This window comes from Capra hircus, chromosome 8, assembly GCF_001704415.2.
Source record: "Capra hircus breed San Clemente chromosome 8, ASM170441v1, whole genome shotgun sequence".
Lineage (NCBI taxonomy): Eukaryota > Metazoa > Chordata > Mammalia > Artiodactyla > Bovidae > Capra > Capra hircus.
Genome location: NC_030815.1, coordinates 23,075,699 through 23,103,174, shown reverse-complemented (window position 1 = coordinate 23,103,174; position 27,476 = coordinate 23,075,699). Strand labels below are relative to the sequence as shown.

Sequence of the window (27,476 nt, the reverse complement as noted above, 5' to 3'; positions counted from 1 at the left end):
GTGACAATTGATATTGGCATTAATGTTGAGAATATCAATACCAGCTGCTTTTAGAATTAGAGGAAATATATCTGATGCCCTGTGGCTGAATCTTATGGAATAACATGTTTTTGTATGAGTGTAACTCATTGATTTATATTGTTATTTATTTTCATGGTGCTTGCATTTCTATGTTCTGTTTATTACATGCATGCGTGCTATGCATGCTAAGTCGTTCAGTCGTGTCCGACTCTATGAGACCCTGTGGACAGCAGCCCAGCAGGCTCCTCTGTCCACAGGATTCTCTAGGCAGGAATACTGGAGTGGGTTGTCATTTCCTTCTCCAATTTACTCCATAAGAATATATAATTTTCTTTAATAAAATGTGCCTTTTATTTACTCATGACATTATCTGAAGACACGTTTCCTCCTCTCCCTTTTGGGTCTCTTCCCAGAGCCCGAATGCTGTGAAGCGACAGAGAGAAGGTGCTGAGCCGCTCCTTCCTTTATCTGCGGGCCTTGTGCAGAGAGTCTCGAGTGTGAGAGGCAGAGGCCCCGACCGCACAGAGCTCACACTGGAGCAAGGACACTGCCGTGAAAGAAGTGGGCATAAGATAATTAGGTGTTTACATCTGGGCCCTGGGCTACACAGAAGAAGTATCAGATGCTGATGGCAGTGGGTATCCTGGGAAGCTCATTTAGACCACCTTTAAGCGACTTAGCAGCAGCAGGAGCAGCAGCCGTCTCCCCAGGGAAGTAATCCGAAGTATGAGACTTGAAGAATGAGCATGAATTTGTCAAGTAACTCATGAAGAGCAAAATAAGAAAACAATAATACACAACCAAGCACAGCACGTAGAGCGTCCCTGCAGCAGGAATGGCTCTGGTGCTTTTAAAGGCGTGAACAAGACTGGAGTCAGTAGACTGTACTGATGCCTGCAGGGGATAGCATGGCATGGCCCTGGAGACATGGAAAAGGGCCCAGCGATAGACTTTTGAATGATGTCAGATTTTATCTTAGGAACCAAGGAAATTACTTGTGAATTTAAAGCTACAGAGCCACTGGGACCAAAGCAGATGCAGGGAAATTCCTGAAACCAGCAGTTCGCAAAGTGTGGTCTGCGGGCCCCTGCAGATCCCCAGGACACTCTACAGGGATTCATGAGGTACAATAATTATTAGAGTGATATCAAGATCTTATCTGTGTTTTTCACCACGGGAACAACTTCACCTGGTGGCACAGATGCAGCGCTGGGTGAGACTCCAGTGCTGTGGTGTGGGTCAAAGCAGGGGCACCTCAGTGCCTAGTGATTGTCCTGTTCTTATGTATAATATACTTGAAGTTTGAAAAAAGGACAGTTTCCCGTAAGAAGATCCCTAGTGAAACAGCAAGATGATGAATTTTATGAAATCTTCACTTTGGAGTACACATTTGAAAAATCCTCTCCGTTGTAGTCTTGTTGACATGTTGTGTGGCAAGCACATCCGTTGCACACGTGGTGACTGTTCTCAGGAGAAGCCCTTGGATGATGGTTATTTGAGTTACGAGCTAAACTACCACTGTCTTGATAAAACCAAGCTTTACTCTAGAGAATGACAGTCAAATCACGGTCACTCAGAAGTGGGCATTTGACAGATTTTCTTATACTATTTCTATTAATGTATACGAATATTCTTGTTGACTTTAATGAATGAGGCCAATCTATTTTCAATTCACATTTCCAGGATATGAATTCATCTCAGTGTGTATCTTTGCTTCTGAAAATTTGAAGAGTAGTGATTCAATATCCGTGAGTTACAAAATTTCTAATTTTATGGTTTAATTTTGACGACATAATTTATCAGGATGATGTTACATCTTGAAATGGTGCTTTAAAATAATATTAAAATTAATTGCAGGCATTGTGATCTGGGCACACAATTATACAAATATTTTTCCCCTGGAGGAATTATGGAGATTTTATGTGAAGTCAATGTGTGATAATTCTCATGGATGGTTTATAGATATTTGAAACAAGTTATATTTCTATTCTAGGTTAAGGGCCCAAGAGTGTTAATCACTAATTTCCTCCTCATAATCATATTTTCAATTCTCCTCTTTACTACTTTATGTATGGTTTTTTATAGACTAGTAGACTTTTTTAGAGACTTCCCAGGTCTTGCTAATGGTAGAGAACTTGCCTGCCAATTCAGGAGACAAGAGGAGACACCAGTTTGATGCCTGGGTCAAAATGATCCCCTGGAGGAGGGCATGGCAACCCACTCCAGTATTCTTGCCTGGAGAATCCCATGGACAGAAGAGCCTGGCAGCCTATGGTCCATAGAGTCCCAAAGAGTCAGACACAACTGAAGCGACTTAGCTCAAGCACAGCATTGAGGGGAAACTTCAGTGCTCCAGTGTTTCTGTTCACATTGCTATATAATGTTATATTTTTTACTCATTGTTTCATACCATTTGAAATTTAGCTCAAGCATTTAAAAATTTAATTATAAATTCAATGTGTTTCTTATGTATATTCAACTTCTTTCTCACAAAGAATAATTTCTTTCTCATGTGTTTACTTCTGGAATTCTCAAGTGCATGAATATTAATATCAATGAGAAAGATCTCGTTGATATTAAGATTGCCACCTCTAATTATTTCCTACATTATATTTTTGTGCTCTGTATTGGCCCCCCTTCTGTGTTGCCCTTGTTTTGCTATTAAGTATTTAGTATTATTTGATTTTAGGTTTTTCTTCCTCTTCCAAGTAATAATGGAGTTTGTGTATTAACTCAATCAATAGAATCTTTTATGTTTAAGCAGATTCTATTAATATTTTATTATTTTAACCTTTGTCAGTTTGGGTCTCAAATGTTTATGCCTTACTTTTAATGTGACTTTTACATGTGTTTTGACCCTTGTCATACTTCATTCAGTTCTCCAGCAATCATTTATTTTAGTAAATATATAATGTTAAAGCAATGTAGAGTTTCTCTGAATCCTTGAATGAAAAACTGAACAACTAAAACTGCAAAATTTAAAGTAATTTGAGACTTCCTTGGTCTTTCAGTGGTTAGAACTCAATATTTTCACTGCTGTGGGCCTGGGTTCAATCCACAGTCAGGAAACTAATGCCTCTTAAGCCATGTGGCACAGCCAAAATAATAATAAACTCCTTAAAGTAACTTCCACTGATGTGACTATTCACTTCTAGTTCTTACTAGGACTGTTGTTTTTAATCAACACAGTAAATGCTCCCAAGAGACTTGATAGGACCAGAGATGCATGTGAAGCTATGTTCAAGTGTAAACACAGGGGAATGTCTAAAAGTTAAAGGAAAACAAATTGTTTATTTAAGAAAATGAAAACACATTAATTTTGATGCTCTTAGAATGATGGAAGTTGGACGCAGTCTGCAAAATGAGTGCCATGTATTCCAAATATGATGATTGGAAATTTTTGGAGTCCAGTGGTTAGTAAGGCCCTAATCAACTTGAATGAAACAACTCTCACTCTAAGGTGAAGCATATGAGGATATAGCAATGAGTTTCATATTCTTATCTAGCTTGTAAACTTGCTCTGAAGGCGTTCTCATCCTGGGAGTCAAAATCCTTTTGAGTGATGACGATGCTGTTGCCATCATTAGACATCACGTCTCCCGACCTGTTCTTCAAGACTCCTATCGAGACTGCATCCAGGTATACGTACAGCTAAGGAAACAACGGGAAAATCTACACTCAGCGTCACATAGACTCTCTCATAAAACTACCCCGCAAGCTTTAACCAAGGAAGCAGGTGAACCAGGTGAGGTCTGAGAGGAGAGCTTAGCGGCAGGGCTTCCTTCACCACACCAGGCTCTCCACCTGTTCCTGGAAGTCTCTCGTGGCCTTTCTTCAGGGATCCGTTATCCAGCGTTGGACTAGAGCAAGGAGCAAGCTGCAGGACTGAGAGAATGAGGATCTGCAGCAGCTCCATCTGCGCTCTAGGTCCTCAGGCTTGCGGTCTTGGTGGACTAGTGAGTGATGCCGTCATGAACAAACAGGAGCTGGAGTTACACTTCCACCTGTGGGCTGTGGTCAAATACTGGCTTCAGTTCAGTTCAGTCATCAGCTCAGTCATATCTGACTCTTTGCAACCCCATGGACGGCAGCACGCCAGGCTTCCCTGTCCATCACCAAGTCCCAGAGTTTACGCAAACTCATGTCCATTGAGTCGGTGATGCCATCCCACCATCTCATCTTCTGTCGTCCCCTTCCCCTCCCTCCATAAATCTTTCCTAGCGTCAAGGTCTTTTCAAATGAGTCAACTCTTCACATCAGGTGGCCAAAGTATTGGCATTTCAGCTTCAATATCAGTCCTTCCAATGAACATTCAGGACTGATTTCCTTTAGGATGGACTGGTTTGATCTCCTTGCAGTCCAAGGGACTCTCAAGAATCTTCTCCAACACCACAGTTCAAGTGCATCAGTTCTTCAGCACTCAGCTTTCTTTATAGTCCAGGTCTCACATTCATACATGACCACTGGAAAAACCATAGCTTTGACTAGATGGACCATTTTAGCAAAGTATGTCTCTGCTTTTTAATATGCTGTCTAGGTTGGTCATAACTTTTCTTCCAAGGAGTAAGCTTTTTATTCCATGGCTGCAGTCACCATCTGCAGTGATTCTGGAGCCCAGAAAAATAAAACCAGCCACTGTTTACACTGTTTCTCCATATGTGCCAGGAAGTGATGAGACCGGCTGCCATGATCTTAGTTTTCTGAATGTTGACATTTTTCACTCTCTTCTTTCACGTTCTCAAGAGGCTATTTTGTTCTTCACTTTCTGCCTTAATGATGGTGTTATCTTCATACCTGAGGTTATTTATATTTCTCCCGGCAATCTTGATTCCAGCTTGTGCTTCATCTGGCCTAGTGTTTCTCATGATGTACTCTATGTATAAGCTAAATGAGCAGGGTGATAATTTAGAGCCTTGACGTACTCCTTTTCCTATTTAGAACCAGTCTGTTGTTTCATGTCCAGTTCTAACTGTTGCTTCCTGAGCTGCATACAGATTTCTCAAGAGGCAGTCAGGTGGTCTGGGAGTCCCATCTCTTTCAGAATTTTCCACAGTTTATTGTGATCCACACAGTCAAAGGCTTTGGCATAGTCAATAAAGCAGAAATAGATGTTTTTTTTCTGGAACTCTCTTGCTTTTTCGATGATCCAGTGGATGTTGGCAATTTATTCTCTGGTTCCTCTGTCTTTTCTGAAACCAGCTCGAACATCTGGAAGTTCACGGTTCATGGGTTGTTGAAGCCTGGCTTGGAGAATTTTGAGCATTAGTTTGCTAGCGTGTAAGATGAGTGCAATTGTGCAGTAGTTTGAGCCTTCTTTGGCATTGCCTTTCTTAGGGATTGGAGTGAAAACAGACCTTTTCCAGTCCAGTGGCCACTGCTGTGTTTTCCAAATTTCCTGGCATATTGAGCTTGCTGCTGCTGCTGCTAAGTTGCTTCAGTCGTGTCTGACTCTGTGCGACCCCATAGACAGCAGCCCACCAGGCTCCCCGGTCCCATATTGAGCTTAGAGATTGGCTATATTTGTTTCCTCTGAACTCCAGCTGGGAAGAAAGCAGGAAATTAGAAATCAAAAATGGTTAGCTGTCCTGCCAATTTAAACACAAAGTAGCAAATACAGAAGTGAGGAAAAAACAATTCTCATTCACAGTGGTGATTCTAGAAACGTGAAATGTAGGTTCTTAGACGCATGTATTCATCTTCTTTTTCAATAATGGGAAAAAAATGGATTTTCATTATTACATGCATTTGCCTTTTTCCTCTATTTTTATATCCTTAGCCATGGACATTTTATGACCATATCATTTTTTCCAATGTGTCAATTTCATACATTAAACCTATCCATTTTTCACTTCCATATAGTGAATTCATTATTTCTCTATTGTTTTATTATTTTTCTTGATGAAACATACTTGACTCATATATTTGTTTTTGATGAGCCACAAATGATGTACAATGTATAAAATAAAGTAAAGTACTTTTCTCATGTTCTTGACAGTATTTCAGATCTAACATGGTTTCCAAGTAGGATTATACATTCTCTGAGTTTTATTACACATATAAGACACCGAGTCATTTTCATTGTTATATTTTAACTAAATGTAGAAACATTCCAGCATTGGGACTTCCAGTGATAACTTGTGAACTCCAAGAGGTATATTGTTTTCTTATGTGAAACATAATAACATCTAAAATCACACACAAACGTACCTTTGTGTTTCTCTAGTTTTATGGTTTTCTGCAGGGTTGTTGTTGTTTAGTCCATCAGTCGTTTCTGACTCAGGGTCCTCTGGCAAGAATCCTGGAGTGGGTTGTCATTGCCTTGGGAATCTTCCCAACCTAGGGATAGAGCCCGCATCCCTGTCTCCTGCAGTGGCAGGCAGACTCTTTACCACTAGCGCCATCTCATCTGTTAAATTGGAAGTTCACAGAGAGTTTCATTAATTTTAACTTAGAAAAGCATCAGGATTTAACATGGAAATGTTGTAGTCCCAAATTCTTTTTAAATGTTCTAATTGTTGAAACATTTCTTTTGTATTTAGAATATTTCGTTCTGTGTATCACAATTCAGATTGCATGCATGGAAAACAAAACAGAGAGGATTTTTTTGGAATGAATATGCCAATCTCAGTAAATAAATTTTCCATTATAATAGCAATTTCAAAAATTCAAATTTTGAAAATCTTCAGCCATCATGTAAAACAGAATCTCTATAACATCTATTGTTTCCCTGACCTAAATTAACCACCTTTTTAGAGAACCAATTTGAGGCACAGCTAAACCAGACCCCCCCAAAAAAAATACTTGTACATATACCTATACATATATAGTTGCATCAGTATTCAAAAAAATGAAGATCATGGCACACAGTCCCATCTCTTCATGGCAAATAGATGGGGAAAAAGTGACAACACTGTCAGATTTCATTTTCTTGGGGTCCAAAATTACCACGGGTGGTGACTGCAGCCATAAAATTAAAAGACTCTGTCTCCTTGGAAGAAATTATATGAGAAACCTAGACAGTGTGATAAAAAGCAGAGATACCATGTTGCCAACAAAAGTCCATGTAGTCAAAGTTATGGTTTTTCCAGTGGTCATGTATGGATGTGATTTGGACCATAAAGAAAGCTGAGCGCCGAAGAATTCATGTTTTTGAACTGTGGTACTGAAGAAGAGTCTTGAAAGTCCCTTGGACTGCAAGGAGATCAAACCAGTCACTCCTTAAGAACATCAACCCTGAACATGCATTGAAAGTTCTGGAGTTGAAGCTGAAGCTCTAATACTTAGGTCATCTGCTGAGAAGAAACCGACCCTTTGAAAATGACCCTGATGCTGTGGAAGATTGAGGGCAGGAGGAGAAGGGGGCAACAGAGGATGAGATGGTTGCTTGGCATCACTGACTCAACGGACATGAGTTTGAGCAAACTTGGGAGATAGTGAAGTACGGGGATGCCTGGCATGCTACAGTTCATGGGGTCACAGACAGTCGGATATAACTAAGCGACTGAACAAAAATATATACACATATATAAATACACACTTGTACAATATATACTAAATAAATATACACATGTGTGCTGCTAGTTTAACATATAAGTGAAAGTGAAAGTCGTGTCCAACTCTTTGCGACCCCATGGCCAGTAGCCTGTACCAGGCTCCTCCATCCATGGGATTTTCTAGGCAAGAATACTGGAGTGGGTTGCCATTTCCTTATCCAGGGAATCTTCCTGACCCAGGGATCGAACCCAGGTCTCCCGCATTGTAGACAGATGCTTTACCATCTGAGCCACCCAGGAAGTCTTTTTAACATAAAGGGGTGAAGAGCAAATGTTTATTGAACTGCTATCTTATCCTCTATTATTTATTTTCCTGCACCATAAATGTTACCTCATCAGCAGGATAACAGCAAGACTAATACAATGACTGTTAGTGGTATTAATAGACTAACCATAGTAATGTGTCAAATACTTTATGTAGTGTTTCATCAATTGCGATTAATTTTATCTCTTAACTCTTTGTGGATACAAAAACTTGTTTTTGTTTACTTGACCTCACACACAGCATGTGTGAGATATTTTTTGAAGATCATTTTTAGAAAGACTGTCTTCCACTTTCCATTTCCAATATTCAGAAGATCAGGATGAGGCTCTTGAGCCTGGACCCAAATGAATGACTCACTCATCACGTTTTCTTCAGTCATCCTCACCTAGTTGCAAGGAACTGCCTGATTATTCTTTCCTTGTCTCCCTCAGGTAGTAAGGAAACAGCCTGTAATGTGTCTACACTGTGGATATTTCCCTGCAGGCAACACCTTCGGGGATCAGCTTGGATGTTTCTTCCAAACAGCCGACGATACTGTGAACTATGACAGGCATTCTTGTCATTCTCCCCAAAGTTGAACTTGGAGAAAAAGCATTTGGGTCAGACTGTATTTTAAGGAAGTGTGTGCAAGCAAGAACAATCCTTGTTCCCCTCGACCCCTACCAGAACTTCATTTGAACAAATAGTGCAACCGTGAAACCTGGCCTCATGCCCTGTCAAGTACAAACTAGCACGTGCCATTGGCGCTTGCCACCTCCCTACAGGGATTAAATCATGTGCTCTTGCAGCTGCGTTTCAACACCCCTGGAAAGGAATCTCGGGTGGAAAGCAGAAGTGAGGCATTCTGTGTGCAGGGAAAACTGGCAGAGCAAGTCTTCAGAAGGTGAGCTGTTTTCAGGAGCCCATTTTAACTCAATTGTTCTTCTGTCTCCTCACATCTAGAGAAGCATGGAAACCCTTCATGGTGTCTGACGACTGCTTCTTGTGACTGCAAGAAACCTTCACGATACTGGCAGAAAACTTCCACAAAAACTAGGCACCTGATTGCATGTATTGCCCCTTCACCAAAATCACATATATCCCTCTGTGTGTCTTTGGAGCAGCTTCTCAGAGCTATCTGAGGTGCTGTCTCCTGGGCTGCAGTCCTCATTTTGCCCCCCAAACACTTAACTTTCAATTTTGCAGTTTTGAAAGTCAGCACCCTGAACTTATCTCTTCATCCATTCATCACCCAATAGTTTCCCAACTTGCTTGCAGTGAGATTCCCATGAGGATAAATCCAGGCAGTGGAACGTGAGAGGAAGTGCTCTCACCCTGTATAGTCCTGGTGCTTGGAAGCATCCCCTGTGAGCCACCAGACTTCATCCCTTTACTGCCGAGTGTACTTGATCGAAGTAGCAGAGACAAACTTGGAGTCACATACTGATGATGGAAAAAGCCACAGAACAGAAGGTACCCATGTCCCTGAATCACCCTTTGAATGAGAGCAAACCAGAAGGTTCATCTGATAGGGAAGGCCGGCATTGTGCTCTTCAGAGAAGGAAAGATAAGTTTCTATGATGATGAAAATCCACACAGTTTATTCTTTATCTCTATAGCACCTAGACTTAACTGAAAAAGATATTGAAGAACACAGGATCCTGAAAACCTGTCCATGAGAAAGAAACTCTGAACGCTGAGTATAGAAAATACCAGCCCCGCAGACATCAAGAGATCTTTTCAATGATGATCACAAGATCTTTATACGAGAAAAGACATTCTGTTCTGCTGTCCACACCTGCTTCTGGAAAATCATGATTTTCATTTCCGTTTTAGTGCCTGAGGAAGTATGAGCTGCAATCCCTTTGGAACAGGAAGCAAACAATAATGGAATCCATTAGCGAGTGTTACAAATATAAACACTCTTATTGTTGCCATTTCTTTGAGGATTCTTACATGAGGGAAAGGCACTTTTCATTTCCACTCGGACAGCCTCTCAGGCAAAGTGGCTGTATTCCAGCTCCCTGAGGTAGAGATGGATGCCCTGGAAATACTCCCGGGCAGGAAGTCCAGTGAGAACTGCACAGACTGTCTCCTTCCATCGGCTCCAGTTGTTTCAGGCTCTGATCCGGGCTGCAGGGTAGCAGGGCTGTCCTCCGTGGTGAAGAGTTGGAAGCTCTGCTGGAGCATCAGATAGTGGTTGCAGGGGCCCTGAGTCATCTGCACTGGAGTGATCATCTCTCTTTTCCGAGGAAATCTGAAGTGGCTCTGTCCTTTGGGCGCGACTGAGAGCGAATCCTTTGCATCTATTTCAGGTGTTTGAAGATTTCCCTGTGTTTCTGGCGGTGGATCCCAGGCTCCTTCCAGCGAAGAGAGCAAGCAGGGATGCAGCAGCTCCTTCCACCAGCAAGTGGATGTGGGCCATAGAGAATGTCAGTGATTCTGCAGACGGCCGGAAGGGGGCTCGCGAGCACCGCGAAACGATGAGAAAGAGCGCTGAGATGGACTCTCAGAACGCTTGCTTCTCCAGGTGACCGTGAGAGCGTGCACGAAGGGGTTCGATCATTTCGGCTTTCGAATAGCAGTGGTGGGAGAGTTTGCAGTTGACTCTAGTGGGGCTGCTGGAGAGACAGAACACAAACGTTCCACAGAGCTTTTAATAGGAGCACTGATTCAGGGGTGCGCATATCGTTAGCCCTTTTGTGGAAAAGGCCTGGTTTCCGCTGTCCTGAGTAGGGAAGCAAAATATTGCATTTTCGGAGAGATCGCCTGGGTAGTGGGCTTTCTTTCCACATGTCAACCCGAACTGGCCATATTTGAGGAAATGAACCCCCAAGGCAGGGGTTCGAGCGAGATGAGGCTGATTTTATAGATTGGCGCTCGCTTCAGGCGCGAGGGAACCCACAGCTCAAAGGGACCGGCAGCGGTGATGGGATTATTGGGGATGCGAGGATGGACAGCGCTGTGCCCCAAGTGAAACTAGAGGGTGAGCAAGAGACTACTGGTGCCGGCTTATATGAGCCCTTGGTGACCTAGTGAAACACAGTGTCTGGGGTGGGGGAGTGGGGGAGGGAGCGCGGCGAACACGCTGGAATCCCGCGTTGGCTTAAAGACGATAAGCTGTGGAAGGATGGGAGGGGGTCGTGCACCAGGTGAAACACGGGGGAGTGGGTGTTGCGCACACGGAGCGCGGCGGCTCAGAGACTGTTCGCTGTGGGACCTGCTGGGGCGTTGCTCACACGGTCGAATCCCGCGGTGGCTAGGAGGCGCTTTGCTGTGGGATGATGGAGAGCGTTCGGCACCAAGTGGAACACAGTGGCCGCGATGAGACTATTGGCTTTACCACGACTGGGGGGCGGAGTAGGGGTCGGGATGGACGGTCGAATCCCGCGGTGGAGCCAAGACTATTCCCTGTGGGACTATGGGAGGGAGTTCGGAACAAAATGAAACACAGTGGCCACAATGACAGTATCGGCTACGGGGCGATACCCGGCGGTGGCGATGAGCCTATTTGCCCTGGGACAATGGCAAGAGTTGAGGTCAGATTTAAACCCGGCGGTGGGGATGAGACCTTGGGAGATCTGCGTATGGGACAGCTTTGAAGAAAAGTGAAACACCGCGGGGGAGATGGGATTCTTGGCGATGGGAAGGCAGGACAGCGATGTGGTGCACAAAGGGGAAACTGGTGGCGGCCAGGAGCCTACAGGCGATGGGGCCACGGGCGGACGTTGGGCATAAAGGGGAAAGTGGTGGTGGCTCTGAGAAGAGTGGACGGCGCTGCGGACAAAGTGAAAGGCAGCATCCGAGATGAGACATTTGTCTACGGGGACTATGCGAGGGCGTTGGTCACTTAGGGGAGCCTGGCGCTGGCCAGGAGACTCTTGGGAAGGCGTTATGGCCAAAGTGAAACAGGGCGGTGGGATGAGACCTAGGGCGATGTCCTTGGAGTTGAAGTGAAACACCGCTTTGCCTATGAGCCTGTAGGCGCTGGGACCATGGGAGGTCGTTGGGCAAAAAGGGGAAGTGGGCGGTGGTAAGGAGTCTTGGTTTTCAGAGGATAGATAGCGTTGGGGACAAAACGAAAGCCAGCAGGGGCGTTGAGATAGACAGCTTTGAGACTATTGGCTTTGGGACGGTGCCTATGGGCGATGAGACCGTGTCAGAACATCGCAGACAAAAGAGAACTCGTTGGTGGCTAGCAGAGCATTCCCTATGGCACGATGGGAAGGCGTTGCGAATAGAGTGCATTTCAGCCCTGCAGGGGAGATGAGACCTTGGGCGATGGGACCGTCGGACGGCGTTCCGGAGAAAGGAGGACCCTGAGATGACGATGAAACTATCGGTGTTTGCCCTGAGAAGTCGGAGGCCTTGCGGCATGTGTGAAACAGCGGGGGCGATGAGAATTTTGGCGATAGGACGCTGGGACAGAGTCCTGCAACACGTGAAATCCGGCGGGGGTGGGGAGTGGGTGAGGCTGTAGCAGATAAGACGGTTGGAAAGTGTTGCGGACAGAGTGAAAGCTGACGTCGCGAAGAGACAAGAGGCTGTGGGCACTGGGGGCGGCGTTGCCTCACTTTAGATGCCGCGGTGGGTAAGATTATTCGCGGTCGGACGATGGGAGGGCTTTGCGCTGAAAGAGAAGCGCAGCGGAAGCGATGAGACTATTGGCTGTGGGGCGATGGGCGGGCGTTTCTCACACAGGGGAGCCCTGCTTGGCTCTGAGACGAGGAGTCCGCGTTGCGGACAAAGTGAAACTGGACGGTGGCGAAAAAGTACTGGTGGTGGGACTATTGGACAGCTTTAAGACAAAGTCAAACCCTGCGGAGGGATGAGACCACCGGACGACGGATGGGTGTGGTCCACACAGGGGACCCTGGAAGTGGCGACGAGACTATTCGCTGTGGCAGGATGGAAAGGCGTTGGGCACACAATGAAACACGGTGGCAGCGCTGAGGCTTTTGGGTTCGAGTTGATGGGACGGCTTTGCGGGCAAAGTGAAAACGAGCATAGGTGATGAGACAATGGGCTTGGGGCGGTGGCACCGCGGTGTGGACAGAGTTAAACCCGGCGGTGGGGGTGAGACTGTGAGAGATGGGACGATGGGAGGACCTTGAGCACAAAGGGGAGCCAGGGGGAGTCAGTGAGGCTATAGGCTTAGAGCCATTTTGGACAACGTGAGAAACAGCCAAGGCGATGAGACTGGCTCTGGGACCCTGGGAGTGCGTCGCAGCCAGAGGAGAAGTCAGCGGTGGCCAGGACACAAATAAGCATGGGACGGTTTGGGGGACTTTCTGGGGATGAGAAGGAACGCGGCCACCACCTGGGTCAGGGACCAAAGAAGTGTGCGCCCCTGGAATGCTCTGGAAATTTCAGGGTCTTTCAAGGATTGGGCCTTGAAGTGGGGGGAGTAAGTGTTGAATAGCTGAAAACTAGGAATATTTTAAAAAGCACAGCACTTTATTTTTTTGAATTAATTTTATGTTGAATTATATACTTACTGTAAATGAACTATCTCACGTTTCCAATTTTATAATAAATTTATACAAGATATTTTAAATATTAAGCATAGAATATTAAAATATATTTTGTATATAGCAGTAGCATTTTGTGAATCTTTAAACTATATTTTCTGTGTACTGAAACAAGTATTTAATATCGTTTTACTTTTCTATCTTTCACGGAAGTAAACAATATTTTCATGATTACTTTTCTCTTATTTTTAGTTGAGTGAATTACCATCTTTGACAATTTCTAATGACTCCCAAGACAGTCTTAAGTAATTTTCGACTAATGTTCCTGAAACCTCTTTCTGAGGACTACGTTGTTGGAAATAAGGGTTGGAGTGTACAAGCAACTGAGGACATTTAGAAGGTCAGAATTTTTCATTTACTTTAGTAAGGATTTTATAAAGTAGGTGGAATTTGCTAAATTTTATTGGCATAAAGAAGGCTTACCTTGTAAGACTCTCAAATGTAAGGTGGTGTACATTTTACCCCAATTAAAAAAAGAGAGACCAAACCCCCACATCATATAGAGGGGCCCTCCAGCATGAGCTGTCTGGTACATTTAAAGACGTGAACAAGACAAGCGCAGGTAGACTGTGTGGATACATGGAGAGCATGCATATAACTCGGACATCCCACACAGCTCCCTTGTATTTTAAATTCCTCAAAGGCAGGGGCCAGAAACTGGACTACTCTGCAGGCTTGTTTGGCAATGAATGTCTGCAAGGTGCTCTGTAATATTTAATCTGTGTTGTCACAGAAATCAACTTGACATTGAAACTGCCACGTTGACTTTTGTTTCATAATTTATTTCTCATATAAAAGTTTAAATAAATATATAATGCATAAATCAATTTAAAAATTGCTTACAGTTTTTAACTGTCCATTGAAATCAGTGCCTTGCATCGTCATTTACTTCAAGAGCCTCTGCTGCTGAAGAGGCTCACCTCAAAGTCACATTGTCCCTTCCCAGAGCCACAGGTGGGAGATGTTCAGTCCCGGAGGTAACCTGTTAGGCTCTTCAGGAAAGAAAAGATCCTGAGCAATTGCATTTGCACGACTGCCCAGGCACACCTGTTGTGCTCCTTGGACTTGAGGTACTGCCCGAGGTTGAAGTAGTATTTCTGCAGGTGAAGATCGGTCGTGTCTCCCATAGTGGAGTTTTGCTTCTGCATTATTTCCTTCTGGATTGGCTCCAGACGATTCATCTGCCCATAGAGTTCCTCAAGGAGGTGCTCAATGATGGCGTCAGACCAGCCAGTGCTGGAGAAGTCTCTGGTGAGAATATTGAAGATGTGCTGGAGCATCTCATACATGACCAATACGGCATCTTCCTTCCGGAACTGCTGTGCTTGCTTCATCTCCTCGGGAACCTGGAAGTCCATCCTGGCCTCCAGGCAATGTTGAGGAGTTGCAGGTAACTGCTGCAGAAGTTTCTGACACACCACAGTGCTCCGCCTTTGTTGGAATCGAAGCAAGCTGTAGCTCCTGCAAAGAGCTGTGGTGGAGAGACACAGCAGGAGAACCATCTGGAGGAGGCACCGGTAGGTCATGGTGAAATCAGGCCCAGGGCTGCCTGTTCTGCTAGTAGGTGCTGAAGCTGAGTCTTCAAGAGTTTGCAGAGTGAATGTCCTTCCTCCTTGAGTATGGGCTACTTATACAGGATGGCTCTCCTTTCTTCTTGAGAGGAATTTCCCACTTTCAGTTCTCCTTTTTTCCCCCCGTGTCATTTAAATGATTAGTTACCTCCAAAACTCTTGTTCTTTAAAGCTCCTAGCTTTTCATACAGTCTGGAGGAATTTCTAATATTTCTGTAGATTTTCAGTGAATTGATAAATGCTAAAAAAAAGTAGCCTAATCAATTTGAATTACAGCAGGGTTCTTTCATTGGGAACAGATCTTTGTCTTTGTTTTTTCATATTATTAGATTCTGTGAAAGTGTCTTTATTTCTAAGAGTTTAAGATTTTAGAAAAAAATATTTTTATATCTAAAATAGAATGATATAAGCTAAGTTGATGAAATCTTTTGTAGGCCTCAGCCATAAGCAGCAAGATATTGCATAACTTTATCAACCAAAATTTATTGCTTTATTGACAATCTCAAACTATTCCAGATATAAGTAAAAAGTAAAGATTAAGGAATATCTCTCTGCAGGCAAATGAGTGTTACACAGACCATGCCTTAAAGTCCATGATTCCTCTTATAGGGATCCTTTGTGACAATTGCTGAGGCCTGATGCATATTTATTTTGTACACACTTCAAATAATCTAAATATCTGATGTTGCACGCTAGGGTAAGGATGCAGCAAGCAGGAAAATTCCCTGGTCCTCACTTTGTACCTTTGGAACTGCTTGTACATGAACTTTTCCTCATAATGAAAGAATATCTCTGAGATAGGATTCTTAGGGATTTTCATAATTTAGTTTGAAAGAATTGAATAAATGTAACTGTAATTTTTACCCTTTCTTTTTTCACATTTACATTTTTTCTATAAGGAATTTATTTTTTGGTATTATTAGAAAATAAAAAGCACCTAGTTATATTCAAAAGCAGGGCATAAAATTGTAGATACAATGCAACTATGTAAAAGTATATAGAAAAAAATAAACTAAAGGAAATATACTAACATTTTAATAGGAATTAAGTTTGACTTGTGAAACTAAGGATAACATTATTTTTATCCTTTATGTGATTTTCCAATATGCTACCAGAGAATGTATTCAGCACTGCTCAGAAGAAATTAATTTCCTCAAAGTTTAAAGAAATTTTAAATTTCTTAAGTTAAAATTTTCTAGTAGCCCCATCAAAACAGGAAAAAGAAACAAGTGAGGTTAATTTTAACAATGTATTTTATTGAACATGAAATATCCAAATGTTATCATTTCAACACATACCAATACAAAATTAATAATGAGATAGCTACATTCATCTTTTTCATAGTTCCTTCAAAATATAGTACATACTTTACAGTCATAGTACAGCTGAGATTGGACTAGTGAAGTGGTCAGTTGGCCTCTTGTGGTTGATGTCGTGGTGGCCAGCACAGCTCAAGATGGAGGGAGCAGCTTGATCAGAGAGCCAGGAGAATTTCCAAGTTTGCAGGGACCACACAGAAGGAGCTTCAAGTTGTGGACAAGTTATGTGCTAAGAATCAAGGGGATCAATGGTGGAAAATCAGCTCAGAATGTATTAGGAACAATCTTGATGCCAGAGGGTAGCTGTGTAGTTAATTCGAGAAGAGGGTACGTCATGCTCGGTTGTGCCCTGGCCAGAAGAATGGGCACAGATGTTGTTGGGAACTGAAGCAGGGAGAAATCCTGCCCAGGTGCTCTCATCTCTCAGAGACTGAAAAGAAAGACCAGGGGGAGGAACTGGAAGAAGGGGATGGGTGCAGAATTGTAAACAAGAATTCTCTTTTCGGCTTTCTTCCCTTTGTCCTCCTCCCATGCCCTGCTATTGTGTTTATGAACTGCTTCTTAATCAGTCTCTTTCAATTGCCTTTATGGAGTTTATACCACCTTTCAATTGCCTTTATGGAGTTTATACTGATTTTTGTCAGTATAATTAATTTTGCGGTGAAAATCCTTGTTTCTCTCCTTTGGTGCACATTTTTATAGCCTTCTGCTGGGTATATGGCCTAGGATGAAGTAACTGGGTAAGAGAGTGTGCATATGTTCAGAGTTAGTAGATGTACAAACATATTTTCCAAATGTTTGCACCAACTTATAGTCTCAGTATCTGAGAATGGGATGTTAGTTGCATTACTTTCTTTTCAACACTTGGTGTTGCCTGTCTTCTTAATTTTAGCCATTCTAGTGAAGCATACTGATGTCTTATTACATCAAGACATCATGTAACTCATATTGCCTAATTGTTTCTAAAGTTCCATACAATTTCCATATGTTAGACCATTTTGGATATTTTCTTTGTGAGAGGCCTGTTCCAATACCTTGCTGACTGTCTCAGGTAATTTTTTTCTATCTAAAGATGATATAATTGTGTACATACAAAAATACAAAAGAATATATAAACTGATTAGAATTTTAATAATTTAACAAGGTCACCAAAAAGAAGTTCAACTTTAAAATCAATCACCTCTTTTTACACTAGCAATAAAAACTTGGAAATTGACATTTCAAAATGATACCACTGATAAGAACATAAAAAGTCTATTACTGAGAAATTGTCACAGCCTCGGAGGTGCCTAAGGAAACATGGAAATTAATAAAATGTACCATTCTAAATAGCATCCCAAAGCAGAAAAACAATATTGGGTAGAAACTAAGGCCGATCTGGAATTCCCTTGAGTTTCCGTGGCTGGAACTCCATGCTTTCACTGCAGGGCACCCAGGTTGGATCTCTGGTTGAGAATCTATTTAATAAGATCCCACAGTTCTCATAGCCTTAAATAAATAAATAAAATAAAATGAACTTACTCCAACTAGCGGGGGTGAATGGGTAGGTGGTGGAATAAGGAAATCTTAATAAAGTGTAGATTTCAGGGTTTTTTAAAAATAGCTTTGAAAGGTCACTTTATCTTCATATTTAACCTCAGCTGAAATTCCAATACTTTGGCCACTTGATGCAAAGAACTGACTCATTGGAAACACCCTGATGCTGGGAAAGATTGAAGGCAGGAGGAGAAGGGGACAACAGAGGATGAGGTGGTTGGATGGCATCACCGACTCGATGGACTTGAGTTTGAGCAAGCTCCGGGAGTTGATGATGGACAGGGAAGCCTGTGTGCTGCAGGCCATGGGGTCACAAAGACTAGGACATGAGCGAGCACCTGAACTGACCAGTCCATAATTTCATTTGTGATTCATATTAGATGCCCAGAAGCCAGTGAAAAATATAACAGTTTTTCCTTTTACAGTGAGACAGTATCTTGATCACTAATGAGGATTAAGCAACTTCTCTTTTTGTAAGGGAGCAAGGGGCATGTAAGCATGTGATGAGGTGGAAAGCAGCTATTTATTCATATCTTCCCTCAGTGAGGAGGGAAATCAGAGCATGCAATAGGAGACTGCCAAGTCCACCTCCTCCTGAGAAACAACAGTTATTTAGTGAACAAATTTTACTTAGCAAACATTTCTTAACCATGTCATAAAGAAAAACAAATATTTCCATTTTCTTGAACTATTTTAAAACTATCTCCCAATAAATTTTTGTTGCTAGTTTGATTATGTGTCTTGCACATTCTTTCTGAGGTTTACTCCAATATATTTATACTTTATTATTGTTGCAAGTATTAATGAAATTTTTTCATGATGTTTGCTACTTTTTAAATAGCAACTTTGAATAGAAAGTAGAGATAGAAAACTTTGCTATTAAGTTTTCCTTGCATTTTCATACACACACACATATGAAAATAACTAATTTTGGGTTTTTTTTTCCCCTCTGGCCAGTTTTACAAACACTATATAAACATTTTGGGTTGATTTTTCAAATTTTTAGATAAACAAATACATTGCCTGTAAATAAAAAAGTTAAAGGACCTAAAATATCAAGTGTAATGACTATATGCAGCAACTGCTGTTTGGTGTGTTAATTTGAACAACTTTCAAAAACATTATCTAGGAAAGCTGAAAATATGCATGGGCTATGACCCAGTAAGTCCACTCTTAATTAACCTGAAAAGAATCATGTAAATCTGCATCAGGATATAAGTAAAGAATATTCAGACCAACAATACTCATAACAATGGCAAACTAGAAACAACCCAAATATCCCTTAAAATTGCATGAATAAATATGTTACCTATGCTTACACTACAGTTGTTAATAACAATAAAATGTAAGAAACACAACTAAATGCAAAAACATAGAAGTGAGTAAAAGAACCTCAACTCAAAAAAAAAAAAAAACAACATAAATCATTTATACAAATTTAAAAATAGGCCAAACTTGACTGAGACATTTTGCTTGGCAACCTAGAGAGCTCCTGTGAAGCTTCAGGACCGCGATGGAAAGTTCGCCTCCAGCTTGAGGGAAGAGCGTGTCTTCCTGCCTTCCAGTTGTGGCCTCACTCTCGCCCTCTGTCAGCACCTGAGGCTGACTCTGCCCAGGCGGGGGTTGCCCTGTGCTCACAGCCAACAGCTGGTGGGCCCAGAGCCCCTCCTCAGGCCTCCCACCTGGTGTGGAGAGGGACAGCATGCAGAGGGATCTAAGTGCCTCTGGTTGCAGCCTCTTCTCCCTTCCCTTTGGGCTTCCCTGGTGGCTCAGCTGGTAAAGAATCCACCTGCAATGCGGGAGACCTGGGTTTGATCCCTGGGTTGGGAAGATTCCCTGGAGAAGGGAACAGCTAGCCCCTCCAGTACTCTGCGAGCCTGGAGAATTCCATGGACTATACAGTATACAGTCCATTGGGTCACAAAGAGCAGGACACAGCTGAGTGCCTTTCACTTTCACTTTCTGTTTTCCCTTTCCTCAGGCTCTGCACGTCTTTCATGTGCCTTGGACTAGACTCTTTGCCCAGTGTTTGTCCTTCTCACTTCAGGATCAAGCTGGAACTAGGTACTTTGCTGGGGACCCTCTCTGCCTAGCTCTGCTAACTCCTCCAGAACATAACCAACCAGAGGATCCTACACTCCGCATCCCGTCACCCTCAGAATGCTCCCATCAGAGGGTCGACGGCCCAGAGCAGGCAGGAGCAGCCCACACCTTGTCTCTCACTATTTGCTGCCAGACCCGCTGCTGCTGGACACTCAGACTGGCCCTTTCACAGCCTGCCCGTCTGCATCAAGCCTGCATTTACTTTTCCCTTCAGATCCCAGGCCGTCCTATGAGCTGGACTCGTTTAATTCTCACAATCATTGTCAGGGCTGCATTGAGTCGGGCCAACCTAAGGTTGAGAAGAGAGTTAAAAGGACAACATTGGCTGCAGCTGCTGAACAAGCCTTGGGCCCCTGCCGCACCCTGCTGACATCAGGGCAGGTCTCCTGGTGTGGGTTCTGGGTGAGTTTCCTGTCTCTGAGGCAGTTTCTGAATCTTCTTTAAAGTGAAATAGCCCAAAGCAAAGGCCTCTACATACTTTAAAACTGACAAGTGACTTGAATTTTGTTCCATCATCAGAGATTGCGTAATGAACCCCAGAAGGCAAAAATAGCAACAAAGTTGATGCAACAAGTGAAAAGGAAACTAAATAAATGCAAGCTGCCAAAAGGGATTTCAGGATCCAGCCTGGGAATCCCCTCTGGCCTGGCCTCCTGGCTGAGTTGAGTGCTCAGAGCAGAGGATCCTCCTGACTGCCTGCCAGACGCCTGTGCCTTCCTGGCTGAAACTCTGAGCTCCTAAAGTCCAGGAGAACCAAGAATCCAGTGAGGGTGGGGGTGAGTCCTTGTGGACAGCTGGCCTGTGTGCCATGTAGGAATGTTTCCGTCTAGAACTCGGTATTGTTGCAACAGGCTTGGCCTCGTCATCCCAGTGAATGGCTATTTCTCCTCTCACTGTGTGGTGGGTGACCTGCAGGAATCTGTCTCTGAACAGCTCTCTGGGAACTGCCTTATATTCCTGACCACATCAGAAAATAATCTTCAAAAACATCGGAAAATAATCTTCTAACCAGATTCAAATAGAAGAGCTAATACGTAAGGAGCATTTAGGAAGTGTCTGGTACCATTCTGAGCACGTTCTGTAAATTAAAGCACAGAAACTGGGAGGACCATTGGGAAGTTGGGGAGCTCTGCAGGATTGCCTGAAGGAGAGGTATCAGCAAGTTCTGAGGACTTTGGGAGATGGGTGCATTTTAAACATCGAGTATTGAAACTTTGATTTTCTGTGTTTTGCCATTTTTTCCCCTTTTCTTTTCTACTCTTTTTTTATGAAGCCAATGAAAAATGTGCATTTATTGCCATGAGTGCCTAGGTGGGGGACTCCAAATCACGTGTGCCACTGAGATACCTACACAGCAGTGTAACGCTTTTCTCCCACCTCCTGTGTTGTTCCTGGAGAGGAGAGTCTAGTTAAGGTCAGAGAAGGGAGAAACATTCGTACAATCTATGGTGGATTTTCCGGGTCAGAAGGAAATATTCAATATAAAAGACTTTGATTTTTCTTATTTTTCCTTATTGACCCTTTTGTCCCTTCTTTAAAAATATTTATTATGTATATACTTTAAAAAGTATCAACTGAATTGTTCTAAAGTTCACTGCAGACATTGTTGGAGAACAATATCACTGAGATGATCTGTTAAAAGGAAGTATGGTGCACCTATAATCTTCTGGCCACTCATTTAGGTGCTGGTTTCCCTAAAAGTTTTGAGTTTGCCTGTGTATGTGAGTCTCACTCTTCTCTACCAACTACAGTTGCCTCCGTCATTGTGCAATACAATCTCATCTCCTTATATATTCACTGAGAGGTGGTATCCTGCCACATATTCAGGGAGTATGAGGCTGCAATGATTTTCAAACCTTGTAATGATACATCTTTATTGAATCTGTAAGATACAGATTATTTTTAATAATATTAATGGTAGCAACCTTTAATTATACACAACCTCTCAGGGAAGTGTTTTACAGACACTTCATTTCATCTCTACAACTTCCCTTTGAGATAATTCCTATAATTATTTATACAATTGCAAATAAGTAGGGCTTCCCTAGTGGCTCAGATGGGAAATAATCTGACTGCAATGCAAGAGACCCGAGTTCAATCCCTGAGTTGGGAAAATACCCTGAAGAAGGAAATGGCTACCCACTCCAGTATTCTTGCCTGGAGAACTCCATGGCCGGAGGGGCCTGTCAGGAGACAGACATTACATGGGGCTGCAAAGAGTTGGACACAACTGATCGACTTACTTGCAAATAAGGAAACTGAAATAGAGAGGTTACCTAATTTACTAAGTCATGATTAATTATATAAGTGGTATTTTACCATTATAGTGTTCTGTGTCCTTGTTCTCATTAATCTTAGGCATCTCCATTAGCTATACTCTGTACAATGGAATTAAGTACTTTATCTAATTATGTAACATCTGATTGCCCTGATAGACTCTAAGGCAGTAATGCCACATCTGGAGTGTCCAGCAAGTTGTTGTTGTTCGGTCACTAAGTCATGTCCAACTCTTTGCAACCCCATGGACTGTTGTAGCCTACCAGGCTCCTTTGTCCACGGGAATTTCCAGGCAAGAATACTGGAGTAGGTTTCCATTTCCTTCTCCAAGGGATCTTCCGAAATCAGGGATCAAAGCCATGTCTCCTGCATTGGCAGGAGGATTCTTTATCACTGAGCCTCCAGGGAAGTCCTCGCTCTGGCCCAGAGCCAGTTCTAAGAGTGAGTAGATGTAGGATTTGAAGACTGTGTCAGAAAATGATAATCTTCTCACAAAACGGTAGTAAGAGTAAATTTTAAATGGATGCTTTATCCTTCAGGATAATTTCTAAAAATAATATCTCGGGCGGGAACAGGTCCAGTGAAAGTGACCAGAGGTCCAGTTTAAGTGAAAGTGAAAACTGCTCAGTTGTGTCTTACTGTCTGGGACCCCATGGACTATATATACAGTCCATGGAATGCTCCAGGCTACAGTACTGGAGTGGGTAGCCTTTCCCTTCTCCAGGGGATCCTTCCAGCCCAGGGATCAAACCCAGGTCTCCCGCATTGCAGGCAGATTCTTTATAAGCTGAGCCACCAGGGAAGCCCAAGAATACTGGAATGGGTAGCCTATCCCTTCTCCAGCAGGTGTTCCTGACCTCGGAATCAAACCAGGATCTCCTACATCCAGAGCTCCTACAGGCCAGGAGCTCTACAGATTGTGTAGAGCTCAACACAACAGCATCTAAAAGACAAGACTGGAAGTGAGCAAGTGTAAGGGGAACTGTATCCTCTTCAGTTGTACTGTTGTAATGATTGTAATGTCTTTGGAATGGTGAATGGCACTTTTGTGACAAAGAAGAATGGGAATTGGGAAGTAAGAACTTGCTGCGTATTTCTCTAAGACAGGAGGCACATTGTCAGAGGAGAGGGCTGGATCCAGGGTGAGACATGGGCACGGGGGCAGGGCTGCCTGGGTGATGGCCCAGCTCCAGTCTGCGTTGGCTCTATGACCTTCAGCGCCTCAGCTCTCTCCCCAGTTACATGGAAGTGATAATCCTGTCTATTCCACTGGCTTGTCGTGATGATTGGATGGCCTCACGTATTTCTAACAATGCCTGGACAAATAAGCAGGCATTATTTAGCCGTTCCCGTGTGGGACAAAATTCACACATCCAGCTGTGGGCACTGGATAGAATTTCCCTGAGATGACCTCTTCCCTTCCTTTAATTCTCAGCTCACTTCTGATCTCATCTCTTACGCGAACCTGGCACCCTGTCCAAATGACTAACATCTAGTAGTTTCCAGATAACAGCTGGCCTCTCACACATGAATGAAGTGGCTGTCCAGTCTGTACCCCAGTCTCTTTTCAGTGTGAGTTAATAGGACTATATCCTCAGAATCTGATAGCCTGCATAGAGAGTGAAAAACATAGAGACAAATAAATAGATTCTTAGATTTAGCAAAGCTGACAACTAGCCTTTTAGGTGAACACTCTGCCTTGGAGCCTGCTGCCCTGCTCTGGCTCTGTCTGCAGCTAAACAGTCTCACTTGGTGTCGGGGGACGTTCAGCTTTAAGGGATCCAATATGTTATTCTTTTCTTTTGTGTGCAGTTTCTCAAGGATTCTCTGTTCCGTATTAGTTCCTGGAAAACAGGAGCGAGCAGAGCTGCACGCAGTTCTCACGACTGAGATCATGAGAGCGGGCACCTGCTTGGATCCCTTCAGTGACTCCCTTCAGTGACCTTAATTAAATGTAATCTATTCAGTTATGCCCCTCTTCCTCAAGATATTGAATGCTTTCTGGCCCTTTGAAGATTGTTATTTGCTTGGCTTTGTTTTTGCTCAATTTTTTTACTGCCTAAAGCTGCCTTGTATGAAGATATATAAACATGCATTTCTGCAAATAAAGCACCCTTGTTTCACTCGAGACTTGGGTCCCCTGCATCCCTCTTCTCGTTGACTCCAGTCCCCAGGTCCCGGTCTACAAAGACTATGACATCATGGGGTGGTCTAAAATCTGTCACACTGTAGAGCTCTTCATCCCTGATTTGTAGTTAAGTGACATTTTGTCATTTGCACAGAGAAGACTATATCACTTTCCCCCCCAATATCAGTGTTTACTTTCCATTTGCCTTTGCGCATTCAGTTCAGTCGCTCAGTTGTGTCCGACTCTTTGTGACCCCATAAACTGCAGCACACCAGGCCTCCCTGTCCATCACCAATTCCCAGAGTCCACCCAAACCCATGTCTGTCGAGCTGATGATGCCATCCAACCATCTTATCCTCTGTCGTCCCCTTATCCTCCTACCCTCAATCTTACCCAGCATCAGGATCTTTTCCAGTGAGTCAGTTCTTCACATCAGGTGGCCAAAGTATTGGAGTTTCAGCTTCAACATCAATGCTTCCAATGAACACCAAGGACTGATCGCCTTTAGGATGGATTGGTTGGGTCTCCTTGTAGTCCAAGGGACTCTCAAGAGTCTTCTCCAACACCACAGGTCAAAAGTATCAATTCTTTGGTGCTCGGCTTTCTTTATAGTCAACTCTCACATCCATACACAACCACTGGAAAAACCATAGCCTTGACTAAATGGACCTTTCTTGGCAAAGTAATGTCTCTGCTTTTTAATATGCTGTCTAGGTTGGTCATAACTTTCCTTCCAAGGAGTAAACGTCTTTTAATTTAATGGCTGCACTCACCATCTGCAGTGATTTGGCAGCCCAGAAAAATAGTCACCCACTGTTTCCACTGTTTCCCCATCTATGTCCCATGAAGTGATGGGACCAGATGCCATGATCTTCATTTTCTGAATGTTGAGCTTTAAGCTAACTTTTTCACTCTCCTCTTTCACTTTCATCAAGAGGCTCATTAGTTCTTCATTTTCTGCCATAAGGGTGGTGTCATCTGCATATCTGAGGTTATTGATATTTCTCCTGGCAATCTTGATTCCAGCTTGTGCTTCTTCCAGCCCTGCATTTCTCATGATGTACTCTGCATAGAAGTTAAATAAGCAGGATGACAATATACAGCATGATGTACTCCTTTTCCTATTTGGAACCAGTCTGTTGTTCCATGTCCAGTTCTAACTGTTGCTTCCTGACCTGCATACAGGTTTCGCAAGAGGCAGGTCAGGTGCCCATCTCTTTCAGACTTTTCCACAGTTAATTGTGATCCACACAGTCAAAGTCTTTGGCATAGTCAATAAAGCAGAAAAAGATTTTTTCTCGAATTCTCCTGCTTTTAATCATGATGAATTAGTTTATTAATCTGATTTTGAATTCAGTCACACTGGAATGTGTATAGATTCAGGAAAATTCTGACTGTAATTGAATCTCATTTCTGCTCCTTCATAGCACCTATGGTCTGTTGTTCTTGCACATAGTAGGTACTGAGTAAATGAGGGTATCAAAGGACACACTGAAGAGAACCAGTTATTGTTTAATGGCTTGGGATGGTTGTTCAGAAGATAGAAATACTTCCTGTAAAGTGTTTAGCACAGTCCCAGGTGCAGAGGGAACGTTTAATGAATGTTACCTTTTCCTATTTCTCTGACTGTTTTTTGAATTCTCTTACTGACTTGAACAAGTGTGTGCATATCTGCTCAGTTGCTCAGTAGTGTCCTACTCTTTGCAACCCCGTGGACTGTAGTTTGCCAGGCTCCTCTGTCCATGGAATTGTCCAGGCAAGAATACTGAAATGGGTTGCCATTTCCTCCTCCAGGGGATTTTCCCGACCCAGGGATGGAACTGGCGTCTGCTGTATCTCCTGTATTGTCAGGCTAGTTCTTTACTGATGAGTCACCTGGGAAGCCCTTTAATGAGTGAGGCCAATCTATTTTCAGTTCATGTTTCCTAAAGCTGCCAATTTGGGCTTCCCAGATGGCGCTAGTGGCAAGGACTAGCTAGACTGGCAGGCTATAGTCCATGGGATCGCAAAAGAGTCAGACACAGCTGAAGAAACTTAGCATGCACACACTCAAGGCTGTGAATTTACCTCAGTATGCAACTTTGCTTCTGCAACTCTGAAGAATAGTGATTGAATTTCCATTACTTACTAAATTTCTCATTTCACTGTTTAATTCTGACTTGGCCATAATTCATCTGGACAATTTAAAATCTCTAAATGATTGCTTTTGTGCTAAGTTGCTTCAGTTGTGTCTGACTCTTTGCGACCCTATGGACCGCCAGGCTCCTTTGTCCAAGGGATTCTCCAGGCAAGACTACTGGAGTGGGTTGCTGTGCCCTCCTCCAGGGGATCTTCCCAACCTAGGGATGGAATCCAGGTCTTTTATGTCTATCTGCATTGGTAGGCAGGTCTTTACCACTAGCGCCACCTGTTTTAATATTAATTGCAGGCATTGTGATGTGAGAATGCAACTTATAACATGTTTGCTCTGGAGGAATTATATATATTTTCTGGGTAGTCTAATATGTGATAACTTTCATGGGTGATTTATAAATATTTGATAGAAGTTATATTTTCTATTCTAGGTTATAGTGGCCCTATATATAAACCTCTGGTTTATAGTCTTTTACATCATATTTCAGGCCTTCTTTTCTCTATTATTTTTCTATTTTTTTTACCAGCTTATAGCACTATACTAAATTTCAGTGCTACCATGTTTCTGTTTGCATTACTACATAATGCAGCATTTTCCCCACTAAATCTCCTATAATATTTGAAATTTAGTTCCATGCTTTTAAAATTTAATTATAGATCCAACTGTATTTCCATGTATATTGACCTTGTTTCTCAAATGAAACATGTTTTTATTGAATTGTCCTGGATGTTAATGACATTAATATTGATATTAATTATTTATCAAGATCTCATTGATGTTAACATTGCCACCTCTAATTACATCCTTCATTATATTTTCTTGCTCTGTATTTGCCCATCTTTTTTGTTGTTGTAGTTTTAGTATTAATAAGTATTTAGTATTATTTGAATTTAGGCTTCTCTTCCTCTTCAAGATAATAATGGGGTTTATGTTTAAAGCAATCAACAGATTTTTTCATTCATAAGTAGCTTGTATTTATCATCTTGAGTGCTGTATATTTAGGTCTTAAGTGCATTGATTTCTGCTTTACTGTTAATATTACTTTTACATTTTCTTAAA

The 27,476-nt window shown here is 42.7% G+C and overlaps 1 protein-coding gene across 1 annotated transcript; it reads right to left on the bottom strand.

The window, feature by feature from the left end:
- Window positions 14,214–14,951, bottom strand: LOC108636629 (interferon beta-2-like). The gene has a single exon (XM_018052817.1). The coding sequence runs from the start codon at window positions 14,873–14,875 to the stop codon at window positions 14,315–14,317; it is 561 nt and encodes a 186-aa protein (XP_017908306.1). The 5' UTR covers window positions 14,876–14,951; the 3' UTR covers window positions 14,214–14,314.

Bases quoted from the DNA above. Each gene is read 5' to 3' on its own strand.
- LOC108636629 (XM_018052817.1), bottom strand. From the start codon at position 14,875: ATGACCTACCGGTGCCTCCTCCAGATGGTTCTCCTGCTGTGTCTCTCC.